Source organism: Apostichopus japonicus, chromosome 7 (assembly GCF_037975245.1).
Source record: "Apostichopus japonicus isolate 1M-3 chromosome 7, ASM3797524v1, whole genome shotgun sequence".
NCBI lineage: Eukaryota > Metazoa > Echinodermata > Holothuroidea > Aspidochirotida > Stichopodidae > Apostichopus > Apostichopus japonicus.
Window position 1 is genome coordinate 10,640,766 of NC_092567.1, and position 26,513 is coordinate 10,667,278.

The 26,513-nt window shown below is 37.4% G+C and overlaps 3 protein-coding genes across 29 annotated transcripts in view; 2 read left to right on the forward strand and 1 right to left on the reverse strand.

Annotated features, from left to right (window-relative positions):
• LOC139970087 (uncharacterized) overlaps positions 1–26,513 on the reverse strand; it is an 853,056-nt gene that overhangs the window by 725,146 nt on the left and 101,397 nt on the right. For 3 of the 24 annotated variants that reach the window (XM_071975766.1, XM_071975765.1, XM_071975764.1), the window contains one exon: positions 17,193–17,298. In XM_071975766.1, coding sequence (XP_071831867.1) covers positions 17,193–17,298 — 106 coding nt within the window. The other 21 variants (XR_011793953.1, XR_011793952.1, XR_011793959.1 and 18 more) reach the window with 19 other exon arrangements.
• Positions 1–26,513, forward strand: part of LOC139970036 (NLR family CARD domain-containing protein 4-like) — a 554,750-nt gene that overhangs the window by 53,045 nt on the left and 475,192 nt on the right. The gene's annotated exons all lie outside the window — the stretch shown is intronic.
• The window catches only part of LOC139970033 (uncharacterized), a 233,898-nt gene that overhangs the window by 46,372 nt on the left and 161,013 nt on the right, over positions 1–26,513 (forward strand). The window lies entirely within an intron of this gene.

The window sequence follows — 26,513 nt, forward strand, 5'->3', positions numbered from 1 at the left end:
CATCTCCCTCACACCCCTCCATTCCCCACCCTCTCCAACTCCCCAACCCCCTCCATCAAACCCCTCCATCTCCATCAAACCACTCCCCCTCCCTCAAACCCCTCCATCCCCACCCTCTCCAACTCCCCAACCCGCTCCATCTCCCTCACACCACTCCATCCCCCACCCTCTCCAACTCCCCAACCCCTCCCTCAAACCCCTCCATCTCCCTCCATCCCCACCCTCTCCAACTCCCCAACCCCCTCCATCTCCATCAAACCCCTACATCTCCATCAAACCTCTCCATCTCCCTCAAACCCCTCCATCCCCCACCCTCTCCATCCCCACCCTCTCCATCTCCCCTCTCTTTCTCCACTCCTCTAACAATTTATTATATTATACGTAAAGTATAATTATACAAGTATAAATGAACAACGGAAAACTTTCTGGGAAAAATAAACAAGAAAAGAGGAATTAAAGTTCAACAGTAAACACAATAATCAGCATCTCATGAATAATCATCAACCATATACATAAACATGAGAGGGTTTTATTACATCATTAGCCTTAACTAACCATCATCGGAATTCATTACATTCTAATTAATTAGGTGTAACATTACCTTTCAAGCTAATGTTCGGTCCACATAGAGGCGAACATGAATTATGAATGGTTGGGCCTACATCATGGACAGAAGCGAAGTATACAGTCTCTGGCCTTATACACCATATAAAAGTATGTTAATATATTTATCACTCAGCAGCTTGAGGAAGTATTGTTTATAACACAACCTCCATTCTTTCTATTTATAACGAAGACCAACATTGTACTACAGCAGTATTGATAGAATAAAAAATATGACCATATATAGTAATCAAGAAACATGAACGTCGAATGTGACCAGAAGAGAACATAGAACAGAATAAACAGATACATAGAATATATAATAATATATGTAGGGTTAACAGAAATAAATGGCTAAGATTCAATGCATAAGAATTCTCTTAAGTTTGTAAAGTGATGCCGGTCTGGTGTATGGCAAGCATCAGAGAGCTTCAGTTACAATAATATTTAAGGAATGTTTCACAAGAGTAATACAGTGAATTGGACAGCAACTGAACAGGTTCTCCTACTCCTCTCTCTCTCGACACTGAAAACATAACATAAATTAATGTTAAAACATGGCACAACAATATTGTGACTGACCACAGCTTACTTTAAGTTTGTGGACAGCAATTAGAATCCTTAGATAGACGTATGGCAACATATATTTATTTATTAGAAATGATAGCATATTTAAAGCTATGGGTATCCGATGACTGTCAAATTGCTGCCTACTCTACACAATGTTTGTCACATATGAACTCACTACATGTATAACACAGTTCTATGTAACTGATTGATCTCAACAAGAGTATTTCATTTTTGAAATTTGGAATTCAGCATTCAACAATTTAGTCCTGGGTACCCAACAAACTGTGACTGTCTATGTACCTGCATGGCAACTCAACATGCTGATAATAAGTTGGGGTTGATTTGTTACAGCATGCCATATAATCTTGGGAGTAACCCACAGGTGACAATGCACATATACAGTAACTTCAAAGACTTGATACTTCATAGTTTCTCAATTTCAAACACATCCCTGATCAGACCAAGGTACATACTACAAAAACTTAGCTTGCTTGGAAGGTCGGCAATCTTTGTTTTCTACAGAAGTAGAAGTTTTCTTATGAACTATTAATTTAGGTATCTATTAGTAGCTGTCCCCACTTTAGAGAAATCTTCAATCCACCACTGCATACTACAATATAGTAGTTATGTTTAGTCAAGTTTGTTAGCTCTACACAATTAAACAAGTGGAATCTTAGAAATGTCATTTGATGTTATTTATAGTGCTAATTAGGCAAGCTGGTTTCACCTACATATAGCCTGTAGATTTCATCAAAGGAACCCAACACAGCCCATTACCATTTCACAAACTGACTCTTGAGAAGTAGTATGTAAAGTCTCACCAGACTCACATCCACAAAGGAAGTTATGTCAGCAGTGATGTGTTCCTACTTGACTTTTTCTTTCACTTTCTTGGAGGAAATGCACAGAAGAAATGTTGAAAACCGTATCACCTGGAGGTTAAAGAGAAAATACACAATAACTCAACTTTCCATTCACTAGATTTATCAAGGTGAAAATTCATCAGGTCTGTGATCATTTTTGTAACATACATCAACATCTTCCCTTGTGTCTTATTAATAAGTATATATGAATAGTATAGAGCTGTAATCTCAGGGCAGCAAATATAGTTTTTAGGAATATGTTTTGCATCTGATGTAAGCAATTACAACACTTGTAGTGGTAACTGATCAACTCCATGTTACCTCCCAAGAATTGTGTAGCCCCCGACCCCCCCTCCCCCCGATAAAAGACATCTTTTGACAATTGCTGGAAATTTTCTACCAGATTTGTGAGCTATCTTCCATAATATTGCAACAGAAAATAAATGTAGAAAGCACATGTGCTGGAGTTTCCTGGAATTATCTCTTAAATGGCCAGTATTATAACTGGAGTGCAAATAATGTACATCTTAAACAGAACACATTACGAGAATCCTTCAACACTGTTGACCAATGGCTAAGAATGGAATTCTGAATTACTTTGGTTTTTACTCTGAGGACATGCATATGGTCCAGAAGGTTCATGCATGTTTTTTTATTACTGACTGAAAACAACATATCCACACATTACAGTAAACCCACTAAAGACTTCCATTTGTAATCCCTTAGTATATAGCTCATTGACAAATGACATAAAACCTAGATTATCTTCAGATTTAAATTTGACATCAATTTTATTGGGTTTTAGATGTACTGAGAGGGGAAGGGTAGGAAAGGTTAGGATGGAAACAGAGATTTTATGGTTCCTGTTAGTCATTCTACATGGTTCTAACTTAGTGTGGGTATGGTTCTAACTTAGTGTGTGTATGGGTCTCATTTTGTGTGCAGTGACTATATTTAATTGTTAAGGCACATGCACTTATGAATTAAATTGATTGTTTATGAGCCTGCCATACATTTTACTGGCTATTATTTGTGTAAGTTAGGCTGACAATCCAGAGGAGTCTGGCTGCGCTGTTAAGACTGATTACTACCCTTACCTGCCACCCAACACTATGACACACTGATAAATTAGAAGGGATCAAGTCATCTGAATATTTTGTTCCTTAATTTATGATGAATACACAAAACAAAATATGGACCCAGTACACTAAGGTAGCATACGCCCATTAAAAGCCCCATTGACTTACACACTAAATCACAAAAGTAATGTGGTCTCTAAGTCTAGATAGAAGTTTTCACTAGCTAAACGCTACCCATCACCGGAGAGCTGACAAGTTGGCCTTTCATGGCACCATCAATTTTCCGTATCATGACCGTGTAGATTTTTTGCTATCCGAGCCGGAAGTTTTCGTCACTTGTAAACAAACCTCTTCACTCAGTGGTAAACAAATTTCCTACGCTGCTCCCGGGAGGCCTAAAGGGGTCTAAAATTGCCTCAATTGACCCAATTTTCTCACCACATGTACTTCCATTCATGCTCTTCAACATGCAAGCCACAAAAAACTAGATTATGATTGATAACAGGTCACAAATGATGTTCTCCCCCTGCTTTTTGGCACTTTTCCTGAAGGAGAACAATCGAGCGGATTGATATAGACTCTAATAGGAGTATGCCACCTTAAGTGAGAGCTGAATTTTTTTTTTATCACCAAAATGATACTTTTCATAGTCGTCACCATATAAACCACAACAGAAATCTATGCAATTATCATTTTAGGTCCATAAAGATGTATTTTCAGAGATTTCAGTATGCACGGTGCAGTGTGTAAATACACATATGAGCAATACTGTGTAAGCAGTAACCAGGTCTATGTCTGCAACAACACTTCCAGTCACCAATTTTGATAAGCTTGACCAATTTGGGTGCATCTATGATTCTTGCAGGTATTATTGGTATCCCTGATTACAGTCCACTTGGTCTGGCTTGCCCTACCTGCAGAAACATCATCCATAGAAGGGTTAGCGGTGAGGGCTTTTTCGTCTCTGGCTCTGAAAAGTGATGAAAACTACTTTTGTTTAGCTCAGCAGATTCCTCACAAACTGACCCACAGGACATACCCCAATGTATTCCTGAACTGTTTGGAACATGTTAAACTGATATTGCATGTCACTCCAGTGCAACTGTTAAGTTACTAAGAAAAAAAGAAGAGAATTGAAGGTGTTCTTTGCCAAAACTGGATCATCAGGATTTGTAAACAACAGCCTCACTGTAACAGTATTACAGTAGTCAAAAGGAAAGCTTACTGAAATGCTATCTAGATACACTGTTCACCTCAATAACATATCCAGTCCATTTAAAGGTTTGTGCATAGGTTGTTACAATGTATTAAAGACAGTTATAAGAGAAGAGACGTGGATAGGGGGGCATATTTCATGATAAAACATTCAAATTTGTTGCTCGGCAGAGAACAACAACGTCAAATTACCTTATTCTCCATTTGTGGCAAGCACTGGTTCCTATAGTTACTACAGTAGATCTCCCATGGAAGCATCAGGATATCTCTTTCTGCTGTCAGAGTTGTTTGGGATTTGTTGTTACCTCATCTAACCAGTTGAGTCCATTGATACCACACCCATTCAAAGTATATCGCTGTGCATGCTGAGGACTTAGCACATCAACTTTCTCTGAAAATTGACAAAACAACAGAAAACTAATGAGGAGTGAGTAGGCTCAAAAACTCCTTGATTCACATTGGCAGAAGCAGAAAATGCATACCTTTGTGGATTATTTGCTAAATAAGACTCAAAACATTCTCTGTGCAAGGTATTAGCCCTCAGCAGCCACTCCACTTAGGAAACAGACCTCATACAACATTGTGCTACAGCTGGTGTAGACTTGGTCTAGGATACTAACGTAGCGCCATTATGAACCTGAGGCCTAGGCCTAAGCTAACAACATTAGGGGTATTTCATGCATTGAAACTGAGTTTTTGTCCTTAGTTAAACACCAGGTACTTCCAACTTAAGCAAAAATAACCTAAAATATGATTACCATGTACTTTAGGTGCCCACAGATGTCAAATTTCACTGAACTTAGTTGTTCACGTCACACACACTGCAGGCATTTTGGTCTGATTCTGAAGGATTTTGAATTTCGTGCATTTGGCACCTACTTAGCAGATTCAAGGCAGGAATCATACTACGGAAGCTTTGGTAGGTCAAGGTTTAATGACCCAATAGTTTATTGGGGAGGAAAAATGGTCAGAAATGCTCAGAAGGCTGTTCTAGTCTAATGTATAGAAACGCACATGCTCTTTGTGGTACTTTAAGGCTGTGATACTAATGTATGCGTAAAAATCACCCAAGCTTGAAATTTTCTGACGTTTGCTTGAAAACCATTTTTACACACCATAGCAACTACTTTGATCCAAATTTGGGACTTCTAGCACTTAAAATGAAAAATTTGGCATTTTTGCTTAAGGTAGCATACGCCCATTAAAAGCCCCATTGACTTACACACTAAATCACAAAAGTAATGTGGTCTCTAAGTCTAGATAGAAGTTTTCACTAGCTAAACGCTACCCATCACCAGAGAGCTGACAAGTTGGCCTTTCATGGCACCATCAATTTTCCGTATCATGACCGTGTAGATTTTTTGCTATCCGAGCCGGAAGTTTTCGTCACTTGTAAACAAACCTCTTCACTCAGTGGTAAACAAATTTCCTACGCTGCTCCCGGGAGGCCTAAAGGGGTCTAAAATTGCCTCAATTGACCCAATTTTCTCACCACATGTACTTCCATTCATGCTCTTCAACATGCAAGCCACAAAAAACTAGATTATGATTGATAACAGGTCACAAATGATGTTCTCCCCCTGCTTTTTGGCACTTTTCCTGAAGGAGAACAATCGAGCGGATTGATATAGACTCTAATAGGAGTATGCCACCCTAAGCACATACACCTTTTTGTGTACTTTTACACAATGGTAAGCAATACAATGTATGACATGCATTGCCTCATATATGGTGTATGTAAGTTAGACTGAAGCCATTATCTTCTTCCCTAGGCCCTTAGGGAGTTTGCTGATCAAGCAAGATTCAAAACAATTACTGTTCCACCAGGATTAGGTAGTAACAAAATCACTTTCTACTTCAGAATCAAATCTAATTATAACTACAACCCAGCTTACCAGTCCTGCTATACTCTAAGTATACACTAATCATTACCATCAGCATATTGTAAACCATTCTGTGCAAGATCCACATCATGTGACCCCCAAAAGTCGTCTCAAGAAAGATTAATCCACATTTACCTAATGAGGAGATAAAGACAAAGACAATAAGAAACATATCTGAACTAGATGTTTAATGCAAACGATAAAATCCCTTGTTTTTGAGTTTGCCTTTATAATATTTACTCAACAGTTATTCCATTGCTCACAGATACACAAGCTTATGCTAAAATGACTCAATAATTGCAAGTTCATTCATTTTATTGCAAGGCACTTTTATTTTAAAGTTGAATAATTTTTGGAAATATATCCATAAAGAAAACAAAAGGCAACACTTGGTAACATGTTTGCAATCCTATGGATTAGACTAACTTGGTCAGCACACTTTCTAATTAGGTACTTTTAACGTTGTTTGGTGCAGCAGGCCAATGAAGTTGTTCATCTTTGGGGCCATTCTCTGGAAAATGAAACTGGCATGAAAAAACTAAAGTGTTCATCAGGACCAGTTGCTATACTTTTTGTTTTAGAGGGATTCCTCAAGTTTTCTGTTTCATATTTTTTTCATTAAAATTACAACCATAACATACTAATTTGCATAAATTTGCATTATTGTAAGTTTTAGCCAAAATTTGTAGTTTTTAACTGTATATTTGTTTTTTCTACATCAGTATCTAGAAATAATATTTCAGTTATCAACTATCACATGGAGGCAGTTATACATGGGTTCATTTATTTCATTCCTAAAGTAGAGGTTCCTGATCTTCAATTCTTTGTTAATAATGGGTGCTAATTAGCATAATTTTGACCAAATTTTGACCAAAATAACTCAAAAGTTTTCGTAAAAAGTAACTGATGTGCCTTATGATGTCCACACTTGATATGCAACCGTTCTTGGTACAGACTGTTAGTTTTGCAAAATATCCAGTCAAATAATTATTCTAACAATTAACTAATAGCCTCTAATTAGTCATCACACACGTGACCGATGGTCACGTGTGTGACATTTATCAATGGAAATGCAGAATGTCACACACATGACCAAACAATGTCACACACGTGACCCTCCAAATCATGGCAGTAAAACTGTCTTAAAGTAATTCCTATGGAATATCAACATTATAGTGCTGTTCTTTGGTCATTACTAGAGTCACATTTGCACTGCAAAAATTGCATACTATGGACAGAAAATTCAGAATGTCACACACGTGACCCAACAATGTCACACACGTGACCGGATTTTTTTAGCTTATGTAGTATTATGCTAATTTTAAAAAGTGAAATATTGAGGTGAAATGTCTTGTTAGAATAGAAACACATTAAGGGAGAAACATGAGAAAGAAGGGTTAACCAGCCCTGTTAGAAACTGAGGAATTTGCCAATGTTTTTTTGTGCAAATAAGCCAGTATCATTTCACGTCACACATGTGACCGACCTTTATATAACCTCTGCCAGCACATGAATGTTCTGTATTTGGCTAAGCTATATGGTTTTGTAAAAGAGACCCCTAGTGCATACTTAAGTACTACAATCAAATCAGTGCAATACTCAATACCTATCATTATCCTTGACAACTATTTAATATGACGGGATGGGTGGACCTTGCCATAAATTACATAATATCCACTCAACCTGGAGACGGTGACAATAGAAAGCCTTTATTAGCATTATATGCCCACACAGGAATGAAACGGTTACATAATGAAACAATGTGTGTCTAATGACCATTAAAATTGGTCAGATTTGTAAGATTAGAGATGTACTTGGCATCAGAATTTCATCTTCTTGAAACCTACAGTTATGGTAAAATTTGTAGAGATGATGCTACAATTAGAGAAACACTGAATAAAAGAGGTCTCACAAAATCCCTAAGACACAACCTTTAGCAGTGTTCTAACTAGATTGCTCATATGTTATGTCTTGTTTTGCAGTGATTGCAATTGATGGGGGTTGGGTGCTGGATGATAGACTTTCCGGTGGGGAAATTTCCCTTGAGGGATCATCTGATATGTCATGGAGTAAAAATATGCAATTAAACACTTGCATTCTCATGGAAGAGGGGGAGGGGTGGGTGGGGTAAAAATCAGGTGGTGGACCATACAATCATTACCCTGCTCATGTAAACTGTACACATTTCTTCCAAGAGCTGTTATCCGGATATGAAACTGGTTAATCCCTAAACAGGCTGATCTCAGTACTGAATAATTCCAGTTTACCTGATGATGAAAAAAAAAAAATACATTTGGTCTTCAGTTATAATGTTATTATTCATGTGAATTGTCATCACCCGGTCTGCAAGTAGCTGCATTCTATCATGTAACATTGTCAAACACAGAACACAGCTATTATTAACATATGGTATGCAGCAAAATGCTACTGCAGTTTCAAAATAAATTACTCAGTTATAATTATAATAACAATGTAAAGAAACTATTGCAACTTGAATACAAATCTATAGACTGTACAAGATGATGAGTTCAAGGTCTCATAATGCTTCCCACTGTGTATATACAGTTCACCTACTACCAAACTAATTGAAATATAAAGAAACATTCATTTGAAATTGAGACAAGCATTGAATCTTCAATACAAACTTTAAGCAATATCATGGCAATCCAGTCTGGTTAATATTCATTTGAGAAACAAAAGTTATAACAATGCAACCCTGAAATAGAATGGAGCCTGAAGAAAACATGATGAAGGATCCTGGTCACATAATTTAGGAACCATTGGTTCACTGTACTGTCTATAGGTTGATGAATTTGTAGGATTTCGGAAATGATGACATTGTACTATAATTGATTGAGTTAAAGTACATATTTTTCTATCTGCAGACTTTGACATATACTGTTATTTCATAACATGTTGTTCCGTGCAGTCCTGTTGTGAGAGGGTGAGGATTGGGTGGAGGCTACAGTTGTACGTCAGCTAAGTGCCCAGTGAAATATGTGATCAAGAATGATATACTTTTAACTTTGGATAAACAAAGACTTAAAAAAAGTGGATCTGGAGACACAACTGTGCATGGAACTGTGCCTGTCTCTCAATGTCCTTGGTTTTGGGTACTTGTACATTCTTCGAATAATGCTTCTTTAGCCTCACAAGATGTGATTGTGAATCTTAGAACTGTTGTGCGACAGTTTTTCAGGAGTTTGGAGAAAAATAACAAAGAAGTAGAGGAGATACAAACCCAACCATAATCTTCAGCTGATATGATAGACATCTTTGAGATGAATACCAAAGGTGGAGGTGATTTGCATTTTACTGTCCAATTACATTTCAAATCATACAGTATTTCCAATATGTAAGCAAATGCTTAAAACAGTCATCTCTACTGTACTACAGTAAATAAACATCATAACAAACGAAGTACATTAAAGCAAGATTATATCCATATTTGTGTGACCTGTGTGTGACCTGCCTTAATTAATCTAGGTTTTTTGTTTTTGTTTGATGGAGTGTTCATTACAAATACCTCTAACTCAAAGCGCAGCAATACAGACTGAGTTGACTTCTTTAATGTTTCCACAGCATTATGGAATATCTAAAATGGTATTTCAAGTGTTTGGTTTTAATCTGAAGAAAATAAATATCTAAACAGAAGACTTATTTGTAGTTAACCCAAACTACTTTCATACAAACCAACAAGTTGTCTTCCAGTCTTACCATTCTAGAAGTGTCAGGAGTTCTAGAAGAATTTATTAATATGAGTCTCGGAGGCAATTTTATTTCAGTTTGACAAATGGTTAAAACGTACCAGAGGGTGTTTGGGGGCCTATTGTGTCATGGCAAGCTCACTACAAACATACCAATTACTGTATTAATCCATAAAAATCTACCAGAGGTTCTTGAAACATTACTATCACTGTTCTTTACTAACCATTAATGTGATTACCATTACATGAAAGAAATATCAGATGATGAACCACTCGTTGTCCTTGTCAGCACAGTATGAACACTTCCATCAAAAACTGGTAACTACAGGTGGAGTAGGTGATCCACTAATAGCTCGCATAAGGATAACTCAAGTTAACCTTTAAGTGAAAAGAAAATGATAATCAAGTTTTACTGATAGTAGATCTTGAGAATTTCGGTCAGAAATAGATATGTGTATGTCTCTGGCTTACTACCCTGTATACATGGACATTCACAGAGAATACAATCCAGATGAAGGAAAGTACACTTCAGTTTCCAATAACCAGGTAAGTGTAAAAACAATTAACCAGTAAACTATTAAACTTGAACCGGATTGTCCGTTGTCAGTGGAAGTTGCATATAAAGGTGTAGTGCAGTGATATTATAAATGAGCTCCCAAAGGATAGTCCAACCTCACACAAACCCAACCATGCATGGTTTGGGCTTGACAGAAATTTGAGAGATTTTGCACCTCTCTTTCCTATTGAGGAAATAATGTCTTTTGAATTTCCACTCATCAGAAGATAATTTTTTTGATATAATTTAGTGTGTCAGCTTTGGTGGATGTGTTTTTGTATTATTTTTCTTTATTTAATGGCACCAGGCCCCTGGAGACTGCATTGCCTACGTTGACCTAGTTACACCACTCTCTGGGAGGTCTCTTTCCAGATTTTAGATCACCAAAGGTTTATAAAGTACCCTGTTCATCTAGTTAATAGCTATCTAATATGGTCAGTTCTTTCCACAAATTTGGCAGATGAAGACACTTGTAACCTCAAAATTTTGAGTCAAAAAGTTTTGAGATGAAAATGTCCAAATTTTGACTGTTGAGGTGAAAATCTTGAGATAAAAATTCCAAATATTAAGGAAGCAAATTCAAAATTTTCAAATTTGGTGACACTTATATATTTTTTTTAAGCCACAGTACTAAGTCGGTGAAGTTAGATCAGTTTTGAGACCAATTAGATTTCTTAAAACCAACTGCAGTGACTGGCTCAGCAATGTTTAAAAATTAAACAAGCATAAGTGACAATTCTTCATTCACAGCTGTACATACTCAGATTAGTAGGAAGTATTTCCAATTGTGTTCTCTGTTTATAGGGCTGGACTTACAAGGGTACTGCAAAGCTCTCCAAATCTTCAGTATTTTCACCTAGTTTCTGGAATCTGCTAGCAATTTTGAGCACATGAGGACATGTCAGTAATAGAAATACTTAATCTGATTTCACACTGTGGAATATATATAAATATCTGAGCCCTAGCCGGGTGCTTCAGAATAGCTCTGTAACATCTCTTCTACTTCCTGTATTCTTCTACTAAGTTTAAAACATGTAAATACATGTTAGAGAGAAAAATGTAATTTCTATGAAGTATAAATCTAGGCCCTGATGGGAGTCCCTGGGGACTTTAGCTGAGGCATTTTTACTTTTCAGATATTTAATGTTCTTTGATAGTGATTTTGCAGCCCAAGTGAAGCCAATGGGGGGGGGGGGAGGGGGAAAGTTATAACCACCCTTATGGATGCCAGTGCATACATGTTTTAATGCCCTCTAAATGTGTTTATTTTAAACAGTATTTAGCTCTCAAATATGCAAGGAAGAAATGTTATCATGACATGATATTGATAAAGAGTGGCAGGGGAATTTAAATTCCTTAACCATGCCTGCTAGCCATATGTTTGGTGAATAAAGTCACAACAACCAGATTAACCTAATTCTTACCATTCCTATGTAACTCTGTGCTTCAAGAAGTGTAGGATACTGAAAGAAGCTTGATAGATGCATACAGACCTAATCTGTTTGACCCCAAAATATGGAGAATAACATTTTTCAGGGCCAAAAACCGGGAGAATAAGGGGAAAATAGGGAGGTTGGTCATTTTCAACTGAAATTATATAAATACTCCTAAATAAATAGTCTACAGTACCGCTCATGTATAACTGGACATGTGTACGCGCACAGGATCGTATAAACAAGTACAATCGCGTATAAAATCGTTGACAAACAAATTGCCGCGTAGACACCTCGTATAATCCCTGTACGAGTTTATACGCAGGTTATGCTATTGTGCTCAATGAATAGGGGTTAAAGTCGCCGAAAGAATTAGTGAGATGTTTGAAACAGCCGTTTCTTAAATCGTAGTTTAAGACGTGATATTCACCTAGCATCGAAGAGGACGCAGGTAAAGTGTGTGCCGGCATAGAACTTAACTGTTTTTTTTTTGTCGTACACAAGTAGCCTACATGCGAACTGCATACATTCGGTACGCCGCATGTACAAACAAGTGACAACTTGTGTTTATTAAACTTGTGCAGGCGCGTATCCAGGGGGGGCGGCGTTGGGGGCGCGCGCCCCCGGGTAAGAAAGAGAGGAGAGAAAAAAAGAGAGAATAAAAAAGGAAAAAAAAGAGGGGGAAAAAGAGAGAAAAAAGGAGAAAAGGAGGGAACAGAAGAAAAACGCCAAAGACACCGGGAAGAGAGAGAGGAACAGTGACATAATTACAGCGCTGATCCATATTATATACAGTACACAGGGTAGCCAGTGGCGTATCAAGGATTTCGGAAGGGGCATGCGCCTCGGCCTACCCCTTACACCGACAACTCCAATTTTGACGTTTCCATTTTCCCTCTCTCACTAATGTATATACTCTATATGGTATATCATATTACCCACGTGTGTGTATGGACGCCTTAAACAGTTGTACAATTGTGCTATGAAAAAAACTGTGGCTGGTCTCGAACTCGGCCGAGTCGTTGGGGAACATGGCGCATTTCGGTATTAGACCAGAATCTATATGCGAACTGCACTATACATGTGTTCTTCGATGCAACACTGCCATCCACAGATAAAATGTAATACACTCCAACCTGAATGCTAATTGTTACCCCAAATCTAGTACCGTAACTCGTACAATTAATCTAAAAATAAATTTTGCATGAGATTTGAGAATTGAGCACATTTCCTGTGAATATCATGTAGTTGACCCAAAGGCGTATCATTGCCATGGCGGAGGGGGGGGGGGGCTGACGCACCCATCACTTCTTGAGATTGTTCCCATCTGCATGAAAATGTGCGCCTCACAACCCTACGCCCACCCCTCTTATCGCTTCCCGATGACTTGCTATACAATACGAGAATTATTACTGTTTACATTGTTAGGCGTGACTTCTCCTAAAGACATTTGAAATGACGAGATGAAAGTATTTTGGTATTTCAACATTAATCAGAAAATTTCTAAATTATACACTTGGATAAAAGTCGGGGGAGGGGTGGGAGGGGGCAATGTTCTATTCAGCTGAGAAGAAGGCCACTGCTACGAGTGTACACCCCTACCGGCCCGCTCCAATCCCCCCCTTACGACTTTACAAAAACATTGTTCATAGGCAAAACTGCATGGTGTATGGAGCCAATTTTAGACCTAATTGGTGGTCTAATTATGCCTCGGGGTGCACCAGTTAACATCAATTTTCAAAAAGAATTCAGGGACGGGGCTACTGAGATTTGCCTTCAACAAGCCAACGACCACACCTCCGCCATTTTTAAATTCTATGGCCTTTTCATAATAGTGCAGGACCTACCTGAGTCAGTTGGGATTTGCTACCCCCCCCCTTTGAAATCCTATATTAAAATGGGGGTTGAAAAGGGGTCCCATTCTCCTAGTCCTGCAAACCGATTTCAAGTAGTAGATAACCTATGCATCTGCCATTAAAATGTGGTACATGGCTGCATGAAGGTAACATGCTACAGTATACTATTTACCTCTTTGCAAATACAAATACTAGTCATTGTTCTTAGTACATTTTGTTAGTTCTACACAATGAAACAATTTGAATCAAAAAAACATTTGATGTTATTTATAGAACTAGTTAGGCAAGATGTCCTTACGTACATATGGCCTGTAGATTTGATCACAAGTATGCAACACAACCCATTACAATTTCACAAACTGACTGTTGAGAAATTATTATGTAAAGACTCACCAAAATCTCCGCCACAAAGGAAGTTATGTCATCAGTGATGTGTTCCCACTTGCTTTTTTCTTTCATTTTCTTGGAGGAAATGTACCAAAGAAATGTTGAAAATGGTATCACCTGGAGGTTAAAGAAAAATATAAAATAACTCAACTTTCCATTCACTAGATTTATCAAGATGAAAATTGGTCGGGTCTGTGATCATTTTTGTAACAGACATCAACGTCTTCCCTTGTTTCTTATTAATAAGTATATATGAATATTTTATATAGCTGTAATATCAGGGCAGCATATATATTGTTTTATATTTCTGTTTTTATTTTTGGGTATGTTGGACTGACATACAGATAGCTAACAGCACAGGACTAATATCATTATTAAAAGCACCTTTGCCTTTATCTTAAAGCTGCTCTTTAGGAATATGTTTTGCATCTGAGGTAATAAATACAGACAGTTATTTACAACACTTGAAGTGGTATCTGATCGACTCCATGTTACGGTCTATGAGTTGTGAACCCCCCCCCCCCCCCAATAAAAGACATATTTGGAAAATTGCTGGAATATTTCTAACAAATTTGTGAGCTATCTTCCATAGTACTGCAACAGAAAATATATGTAGAAAGCACATGTGCTGGAGTTTCCTGGAAATATCTCTTAAACGGCCAGTATTATAACTGAAGTGCAAATAATGTACATCTTAAACAGAACACATTAAGAGAATCCTTCAACACTGTTGACCAATGGCTAAGAATGGAATTCTGAATTACTTTGGTTTTTACTCTGAGGACATGCATATGGTCCAGAAGCTACATGCATGTCTTGTATTACTGACTGACAACAACATATCCACACATTACAGTAAACCCACTAAAGACTTCCATTTGTAATCCCTTAGTATATAGCTCATTGACAAATGACATAAAACCTAGATTATCTTCAGATTTAAATTTGACATCAATTTTCCTAGGTATTATATGTACTGAGAGGGGAAGGGTTGGAAAGGTTAGGATGGAAACAGAGATTTTTATGGTTCCTGTTAGTCATTCTACATGGTTCTAACTTAGTGTGGGTATGGTTCTAACTTAGTGTGTGTATGGGTCTCATTTTGTGTGCAGTGACTCTATTTAATTGTTAGGGCACATGCACTTATGAATTAAATTTATTGTTTATGAGCCTGCCATACATTTTACTGCCTAATTAGGCTGACAATACAGAGGAATCTGGCTGCACTATTAAGACCGAGTACTACGCTTACCTGCCACCCAGCACTACAGTATGACAAACTGATAAATTAGAAGGGATCAAGTCATCTGAATATTTTGTTCCTTCATTTATGATGAATACACAAAACAAGGAAATGGACCTGGATATTAAACACATACACCTCTTTGTGTAGTTTTACACATTGGTATACAATACAATGTATGGCATGCAGTGTCTAACATATGGTGTATGTACTGTATGTTGAGGCCTTTATCTTCCCCTCTGGCCCTTAGGGAATTTGCTGGTCAAGCAAGATTCAAAACAATTGCTGTTCCTCCAGGATTTAGGCAGTAACAAAATCACTTTCTACCCAGAATCAAATCTAATTATAACTACAACCCAGCTTACCAGTCCTGCTATACACTAATTATACACTTACCATTACCATCAGCATATTGTGAACCATTCTGTGCAAGATACACATCATGTGACCCCAAAGATCGTCTCAAGAAAGATTAATCCACATTTACCTAATGAGGAGATAAAGACAAAGACAATAAGAATCATATCTGAACTAGATGTTTTAATGCAAACGACAAAATCCCTTGTTTTTGAGTTTGCCTTTTTTAATATTTACTCAACAGTTATTCCATTGCTCACAGATACACAAGCTTATGCTAAAATGACTCAATAATTGCAAGTTCATTCATTTTATTGCTAGGCGCTCTTATTTTAAAGTTGAATAATTTTTGGAAATTTATCCATAAAGAAAACAAAAGGCAAAACTTGGTAACATGTTTGCAATCCTATGGTTTAGACTAATTTGGTCAGCACACTTTCTAATTGGTACTTTTAACGTTGTTTGGTGCAGCAGGCCAATAAAGTTGTTCCCAAATTTCTAACTCTATTACTTTGAAGTCAAGCAAAGTTAGGCAATATTACTGGTCTAGATTGCTTTTTTTTCAAACTATCTGCATACCAGTGTGAAGCAAAGGCTGCTCTATTACATAAATGTTAGTGTTTTTGCTTTCACAACTTTCCCAGTAACTTAATTTCTAACTTTGCCAATATGCAGCAACATGATGCACCCCCCCCCACCCAAACACACTCTAATAACAGAAAAACTGAATTACACAATAACTTTAAGAACAGAAAAATAATACAAATGCATTAAAGATTTCAGATGACATAACATGCCGAATCCTAAAAGAACTTGTCATATTGTGTTGTATGATCTTCTGTGATAGAATCGTAAACTGTTGCTAGACATAGTGCAATACTCAATACCTATCATCATCCTTGACAACTATTTAATATGATGGGATAGGTGGACCTTGCCATAAATTACATAATATCCACTCAACCTGGAGATGTGACAATAGAAAGCCTTCATTAGCATTATATGCTCACACAGGAATGAAACTGTTACATTATGAAACAATGGATGTCTAATGACCATTAAAATTGGTCAGATTTGAAAAGATTAGAGATGTCCTTGGCATCAGAATTTCATCCTCTTGAAAACTACAATTATGATACAATTTGTAGAGATGATGCTACAATTAGGGAAGCACTGAACAAAAGAGGTCTCACAGAATCCCTAAGACACAACTTTTAGCAGTGTTCTAACTAGATTGTTCATATTTTAGGTCTTGTTTTGCAGTGATTGGGGGTTGGGGGGTCCTGGATGATAGACTTTTCGGTGAGGAAATTTCCCTTGAGGGATCATCTGATACTGTATGTCATGGAGTAAATATATCCAATTAAAAACTTGCATTCTCATGGAGGAGGGGGATGGGTGGGTGGGTAAGAATCAGTTGGTGGACCATACAATCATTACCCTGCTCATGTAAACTGTACACATTTCTTCCAAGAGCTGTAATCCGGATATGAAACTGGTAAATCCCTAAATAGGCTGATCTCAGTACTGAATAATTCCAGTTTACCTGATGATGAGAAAAAACAAAATGCATTTGGTCATCAGTTATAATGTTATTATTTATGTAAATTGACATCACCCGGTCTGCAAGTAGCTTCATTCTACCATGTAACATTGTCAAACACAGAACACAGCTACTATAAACATACAGTATGGTATGCTACTGTAGTTTCAAAATAAATTACTCAGTTATAATTATAATAACAATGTAAAGAAACTAATGCAACTAGAATACAAATCTATAGACTGTACAAGATGAGTTCAAGGTCTCATAATGCTTCCCACAGTGTATATACAGCTCACCTAATACCAAACTAATTGAAATATAAAGAAACATTAATTTGAAATTGAGACAAGCATTGAATCTTCAATACAAACTTTAAGCAATACCACTAGCAATCCAGTCTGGTTTATATTCAATTGAGAAACACAAGTAATAACAATGTAACCCTGAAAACAGATGGAGCCTGAAGAAAACATGATGACTGTTTCGGTCACATAGTTTAGGAACCATTGGTTCACTGTAGTCTATAGGTTGATGAATTTGTAGGATTTCTGAAATGATGACATTGTACTATAATTGATTGAGTTAAAGTACATATTTTTCTATCTGCAGACTTTGACATATAGTTGTTATTTCATAACATGTTGTTCGGTGCAGTCCTGTTGTGAGAGGGTGAGGGTTGGGTGGAGGCTACAGTTGTACGTCAGCTAAGTGCCCAGTGAAATATGTGATAAAGAATGATATACTTTTAACTTTGGATAAACAAAGACTTAAAAAAAGTGGATCTGGTGACACAACTGTGCATGGAACTGTGCCTGGCTCTCTATGTTACTGATTTTGTGTACACCTTATTTGAATGATGCTTCTTTAGCCTCACAAGATGTGATTGTGAATCTTAGAACTGGTGTGCGACAGTTTATCAGGAGTTTGGCTAAAATTAACAAAGAAGTAGGAAAGGAGATACAAACCCAACCATAATCTTCAGCTGATATGATAGACATCTTTGAGATGAATAATAAAGGTGGAGTTGATTTGCATTCTACTGTCCAATTTTATATTTCAAATCCTATTTCCAATATTTAAGCAAATGCTTAAAACAGTAATCTCTACTGTACTACAGTCAATAAATATCATAACAAACATAACACATTAAATTTCAAGATTATATCCATAGTTGTGTGACATATGTGTGACCTACCTAAATTAATCAAGGTGTTCTTGTTTGATGGAGTGTTCATTACAAATACTTCTAACACAAAGCTCAGCAATACAGACTTAGTTGACTTCTTTAATGTTTCTACAGCATTATGGAATATCTAAAATGGTATTTCAAGTTTTTTTTATTTTAATCTGAAGAAAATAAATACCTACACAGAAGACATATTTGTAGGTAACCCAAGCTACTTTCATATAAACCAACAAGTTGTCTTCCAGTTTTACAATTCTGGGAGTGTCAGGAGTTCTAGAAGACTTTATTCATATGAGCCTAGAAGGCAATTTTTATTTCAGTTTGGCAAATGGTAAAATGTACCAGAGGGTGTTGAGGTAGCTATTGTGTCATACTGTAGCAAGGTCATTACAAACATACCAAGTACTGGATTAATCCAGCAAGAATCCGATCGTTTTAATGTCCTTACTAGGGCGTAATCCTGTCAGTTGTATTTTGAGAAGATGAGTTAAAACTTTATATACATTATTTTAGTGAGAGTGAATGGAGATAAAAGAGTATTCCTCGATCTGCGACGCTATCCATAAAATCTACCACACATCTTTGAAACGTTATCAATACTGTTCAACACTTACCATTAATGTGATTACCATCACATGGAGGAAATATCAGATGATGAACCATTCATTGTCCTTGTCAACACAGTATGAACGTGACTTCCATCAAAAACTGGTAACTACAGGTGGAATAGGTGATCCCCTAACAGCTTGCTTCATAATTAACCTAATGAAGAGAAAAGAAAGTGATGTGAATGAGATTTAAGTCCTAATTATAGGAGACATTGAGAATGTCAGTCAGAAATAGTCTCTGGCTAACTACCATGTATACATGAACAATCACAGAGAAAAAAATAAAGAGGAAGGAAAGTACAGTTCAGTTTCCAATAACCAGGTATTAAGTGTAAAAACAATTAGCCAGTTAAGCATCAAACTTGAACCGGGTTGTCCGTTGTTTAGTGGAAGTGGCACATATAGGTGTGGTGCAGTGATATATATGAGCTCCCAAAGGAGAGTCCAACCTCACACGAACCCAACCATGCATGGTTTGGGCTTGACTGAGAAATTTGTGAGATTTCGCACCTCTCTTTCGTATTGAGGACAGAATGTCTTTTGAATTTCCACTCATTAGGAGATACTGTAATTGTATCTAATTTAGTGTGTCAGCTTTGGTGGATGTGTTTTCATATTATTTTTCTTTATTTAATGGCACCAGGCCCTCGAGACTGCATTGGCTACATTGACCTAGTTACACCATTCTCGGGGGGAAGGGGGGTCTCTTTCTAGATTTTAGATCACCAAAGGTTTATAAAGTACCCTGTTCAGCTGGTCAATAGCCATACAATATGGTTAGTTCTTTCTACAAATTTGGCAGATGAAGACACTTATAACCTCAAAATTTTGAGTCAAAAAGTTTTGAGATGAAAAAGTCAAAATTTTGACTTTTGAGGTGAAAATCTTGAGATAAAAATTCCAAATATTGAGAAAGCAAATTCCAAATTTTGAAATTTGGGGACACTTATATATTTTCTTAAGCTACCGTACTTAGTCGCCGAAGTAAGATCAGTCTTGAGACCAATTAGATTTCTTAAATCCAACTGCAGTGACTGGCTCAGCAATGTTTAAAATTAAACAAGCATAAGTGACAATTCTTTATTCACAGCTGTACATTCTCAGATTAGTAGGAAGTATTTCCAATTGTGTTTATAGTGTTTATAGTGGCTGGACTTACAAGGGTAATGCAAAGCTCTCCAAATCTTCAGTACAGTGTTTTCACATAGTTTCTGGAATCTGCATTTTGAGCACATGAGGACATGTCAGTAATAGAAATACTTAATCTGATTTTACTCTGTGGAATATATAGCTGAGCCCTGGCCGGGTGCTGGGGGCTTCAGAAGAGCTCTGTTACATCTCTTCTACTTCATGTCCTCTTGTACTAAGTATGAAGCATGTAAATACATGTTAGAGAGAAAAATGTAATTTCTATGAAGTATAAATCTAAGCCCTGGTGGGAGTTCCTGGGGACTTTAGCTGAGGCATTTTCACTTTTCAGATATTTAATGTTCTCTGATAGTGATTTTGCAGACCAAGTGGAGCCTATGGGGGAGGGGGGGGGGGGGCAAGTGCTCACCACCCTAATGCCAGTGCCTGTATATGTTTGAATATGTTTATGTTAAATGGTAGTTAGCTCTCAAATATGCAAGGAAGACATGTTATCACGACATGATATTGATAAAGAGTGGCAGGGAAATTTAAATTCCTTAACCATGCTTGCTAGCCATCAGTTTGGTGAATCAAGTCACAACAACCAGATTTACTTCATTCTTACCATTCCTATGGAACTCTGTGCATCAAGAAGTGTAGGATACTGGAAGAAGCTTGATAGGTTCATAGGTCCTGATCTCCTCTATCAAGTACAGTCTCTGTCTTCATAATTACTAGAGGGTTCTTCCTACCGTTGAATTATTACATCATGGAGCCGTCAGACTGAGCCTCAGTGATTTCTAAATCAAAAGTGAAACACTAAACATGAAATCAAATTAGTTATTCAGATATTTTTAGACTTCAGAAACAAAAGTATACTCACTTACAAAGAAAACCCATGGTAGCAGTTCCACTTTGATCCAATCATTGAGCATTTTATGTTAGTGATTAGTGTTTGGTTTCTGAAGCTTTTTGAAAGTTCTTAGGAACTTTTGCATTCAGATAGCAACGTGACACTACAGCAGTCTTTGTGAGCAATCAACTTTACATGTTAGTTGTAAAAGACCCCTACACCTTTAGTAAGTAAATTATGTAAAGTGCATATAATTGATTTGTGATATTGAAGCTAAAGATACGTCAATAGGAACTGAGCATTACCAGCACAAACCCTGGAAATTCTGGATATGTTCCAATAATGGGTTGTCTTGGACCAGCAAGGGAAGTCTAAAGCACTGCAGTATTATGGGTGACAAACTACAAAAATGTTTGTATATGATATGGGATATTGAATCTCAATCTCTGGAAAACCTTGCACTTCATTTGACCTTTACTCACTGGCAGGTTAGTACTTAAATCTACAATATACCAGGAGAGGAAACAACTCCAGAGTACTTTAAGAGTAGGTTTTTATGACTACATAGTTTGAATAAAGGCCGTGGCTATTCTTACGACTAGTCGTAACAATTATTTATAAACTATTCTTACGACATCGGCGAATTCATGCGAATTAAAAGTAAATAAAGCAACTGCGCATGTAGTAGGGGTAACCCTAACCCTAACTCTAACACTCAATCCAACCCTTACCCTAAACCTAACCGGAAATTCTTGTTTCTCCTGGTCGTAAAAAAAGTACTCCTAGTCGTAAAAATAGCAACTATGCATGCGCAAAAGGGTATTATTGTTACAACTAGTCGTAAGAATATTTAGCCACTTTGTTGAATAAAACCTTTCAGATACAGTAGTTGGATGATCTCGCAAATGTAGAACACTTCCTCAATAAACTAATGTGATCAGTATTCTGTGGGAGGAAACCCTCTCCTTCAACTTGTAACCAACTAACAGGCTAGCATCACCATATTTCAGCTAGTCCTACATTGTGCTGATCCTAGGACACGCTTTATGCTGGCATTGCGAACTTTTGAATGTTGTCATTAAAACCATTGGACTAGGCCATCGTTAGGCTGCACTTTTCTTATATGACTAAAGAAGACCTAAGCCATAACTTCAACGTTATGATGTCCCTGTCCTTGTAGGTACATAGCCTAACAATATGAAAGGAAAACACGACATACATTTCTTCTTTGACAATTGCAATATACTTAGTCTATTTCTTTCAGTATCACCATCTGGAATATATTGCAATATCTTCATATTAGTAAGCCAGTACTGTAGCTTCAGGGAATCACGTTAAACAAACAGAGAAGTACAAGTTGTACAACCATGCAACCGTTCTTCAAACGCTGCTTTACACTGTGTCGTTGGTTTGTTTAGATTTTGAAGATGAGACTTGTTCAAGTCGTTTCCTTGGCCACGAGGGAAATACCCCTCTTTTTCAGATAAATGATCAATCTTCCAATTCAAATAATTTGATTTGATTTGATTTATTTGATTTTCCACTGGATATATACATGTGGAGGGAAGTCCTCTAAAAAGCCAATTCAGGCTTAACAAGGTAAAGGACTCCCAGGAAAGAAAGAAAGAAAGAAAGGGAAAACAAAAAACAAACAAAAAGCATATATACATAAATGAAAATATAACTAGTGTCTTAATAAAGAAAAATTAATAACATACAATATAAACGATGTATCAATACTGAGAAATTACTTCTTTTTTTAGTGCTTTTCTAAATGTTTCTTTAGATGGTTTAGATTTTATAGTAGCAGTTAGATCATTCCATGTCCTCATAGCACGATTCTTTAAACTTAACGTACCAAATGTTGTATTACATAAGTTGTGGTGTGCTTGACCGGCACTTCTAGTGCGGTGACTATGTATGGCGCTGTTAATAGTAAATAAGTCATGAAAGGCTGCAGGAAGTAAGCCATTCCAAGCCTTGTAAAAGAATGTGGCTACATTCAGCCTAACAATATCGTTAAATTTTAATAAGTTGAGCAATTTGAAAAGTGAGCTGGTGTGTTCACGATATTCAGAATGAGTTATGTGACGAATGACTTTCTTTTGTAGGATTTCAAGAGGGTGAAGATAAACATTATGGGTGCCAGACCAGATTATAGAGCAATATGAAAAATGGGGGAACACTAATGTTTGGTAAAGCATTCTAAGAATATTCTGAGGAAAATAGTGTTTCAACTTAGAAATGATACCAACATTTTTCGCCACAGTGTTTGCAATATTTGATATATGTTCACACCAAGTAAGTTTACTATCAATATAAACTCCGAGAAACTTTATGCTATGTACATGCTTGATAGGCTTACCATCCATTAAAATGTCTTTTTTCCAAGAAAAAGATTTGCTTTTATTGAACACAATGTAGCTGGTTTTATCAAGATTAAGTGAAAGCTTATTAGTTGCAAACCAGTCGTTTGCAAATAATAGCAATCAGTGGCGTAGCTACGGGGGGCGTGGGGGCGACAGCCCCCCATGAAAGCTCGTCGCCCCCAGTCGCCCCCCCCCCCACTGGGATTTTGGGTGTCGAAAAAAAATTACATGTGCGAAAAAAAATATAGGCTATCATTGGTCTGAATGGTCTCGAATCTCCATGATGACCACTCATGAACGACCCTTCGACCGCGGACCGGCAGTAGGCTATAGTTGCTGAAAACCTGACGTGACATAGCTCATAGGCCGAGAAGTCTACAGTAGTCGCACTGTACTGAAAACGCATGTTAACGACCGTCGAATAATATAATTCTTGCTCTACAAGACTACAGAACACATAATGTTTACTACTGAATCTGTGTGTTCGACTGTTCGGGCAAACTTTGCCATTGTCACTCTTTTTTTTAAATATCCATAATCCCTAACATGCAAATAAATACTAATACAAACAGCCTATCATTATCTTGTAACCAGTGCGTATTAACTGATCAAACAAGCTAGTGAGCAATACTATACCCTTATAGAAAGGTGGTCTCCATGTACTTGAATGCCAAAGAAGATGTTAATAGGTAAAAAATGCTGACATCATACACATGTTTCTCACATCATTGCTCGCGTCATTGCCTCAATACCCTGTTACATTTTCAATCTGGTTTTCACTTCTGGGACGTACCCTGATGCTCTTAAAACCACTAACAACCAAATTTTCAAGAAAGGAGGCAACACTATCATTGAGAACTACCCCCCCCCCCCCCGACGGACTCGAATGGACTGCTGGCGCCCTTTTCAGCTTTTTAAGCATGTTTTACTTCGCGATTATTGACTTTTTTATTTCACTCTCATCTACCTATTGACATTTGTCACATTTTGTTGGTGTAGTTTACTGACAAAATGCTCTAACGTACGGCGGTATTTAATTTATCGGCACTTAATTCTGTTGTACGAAATTCTTTCCAAGAACTGTACGGGGTTTTCGATCTATTTTTTTCGAAAACATGAGCACTCACAAAGATACCACGGGGATTGTGATGAAGCGCATGTACTTTCAGCACCCATATAAACTTCCACTTGTCACAAATGTCGATGACACATATTTATTCTTCGTTTACCTCCAATTAGCAAGGCCCGGAAAGAGTCATTTCCGGCAATCTAGGGAAAATCTTTACTCAAAAAAAATCTGTACGCTCCGCGCCAACCTGTGGTGGCGCTCCGCTTAGATAGTGTCGAAAGCCCCCCTATATAGGCCATTCTCGCCCCCCCCCCCGACCAATACCCCTAGCTCCGCCACTGCCGGCCAATCAGTCTATCACCAAAATAATATTTTAGACGCAATCTAGTTCGGTCATTTCAGTATGTTACTTGCCTGAAAGCCCAGTCAATCTTTCTTTATTTTCCACACACAATTTTCAGATTTGTCGAAAACTGTCAATGCCGGTGTCAAACTCACAAAAGATTTGTCATGATATTTCAAAGTAACTTACCAGATTGTTTTTTTTTTCTATTTCACTAAACTCTTTGATGACCATATCATAACATGGGATCTCAAAATAAAGGATGTTGAGAAAACTTTAGAGCACCTAAGAAGGCCTGGGAAGTGTCATTTCCAACGATCTGGGAGGCCCTTTTAGCTAAAAATTTACGGTACGCTGCGCGCCAACTCATGGTGGCGCTCCGCTTAGATAGTAACAAAAAAATGGTCAAGCCCCCCAGAAAATGTTCAAGCCCCCCAGCGCCCCCCCCCCCCACTGAAAAAAATCCTGGCTACGCCACTGATAGCAATTTACAACAAAATGGCAAATTCCTTGTATCTAGGAGTGAGGTCTTCAACATTATGCTGCGAAATGTCAATTCATCATTTTGCACCTCGATAATTTTCTGGTAATTTTGCGTTCATAGAATCTTCTATAGCCGCTTGAAGTGTATACGTGTTATGGGTCGTAGCGTATAAGTCTTATGGAAAAGACAAAACAATACTTAGTTATTACATTGCAACTCACCAAATTACAATTTGGACGGCATCTTGACTATTCACAACAGATCTTCCGAAGTCCAAATATAAAAGGGGTCCGGCACTAAATATATAATAAAAACGCAATGTGCAAATAATGAAAATATTTTGATGGTCTTGACCATTCCAGTAAAGCAAAGATAAGGGGCTAGTGTAAGTTCCAAAGAAAAACGCGTACTATCGCCTAGCGAAATCTATCGTGATAGTATTTCGTCACTACAAGTGTCACCAAGACAGCATGAAAATTAGACATGTTTGGCACTTTTCAGGATATTGTTTACTACGAGCTCAGAAAGAGGTCAATATTTTATCATTTCTAAAGACTTTTGAAATGACGAGATGAAAGTATTTTGGTATTTCAACATTAATCAGAAAATTTCTAAATTATACACTTGGATAGAAGTCGGGGAGGGGTGGGAGGGGGGCAATGTTACATTCAGCTGAGAAGAAGGCCACTGCTACGAGTGTACACCCCTCCCCCCCCCCCCCTTACGACTTTACAAAAACATTGTTCATAGGTAAAACTGCATGGTGTATGGAGCCAATTTAAGACCTAATTGGTGGTCTAATTATGCCTCGGGGTGCACCAGTTAACATCAATTTTCAAAAAGAATTCAGGAGACGGGCTACTGAGATTTGCCTTCAACAAGCCAACGACCACACCTCCGCCATTTTTAAATTCTCTAGCCTTTCCATAATAGTGTAGGACCTACCTAAGTCAGTTGGGATTTGCTCCCCCCCCCCCCTTGAAATCCTATATTAAAATGGGGGTTGAGAAGGGGTCCCATTCTCCTAGTCCTGCAAACCGATTTCAAGTAGTAGATAACCAATGCATCTGCCATTAAAATCAGTTACATGGCTACATGAAGGTAACATGCAATAATGTGTACCTCTTTGTCAGGCATTATTGTATATAGGAATAATATACTGGTTTGGCAAC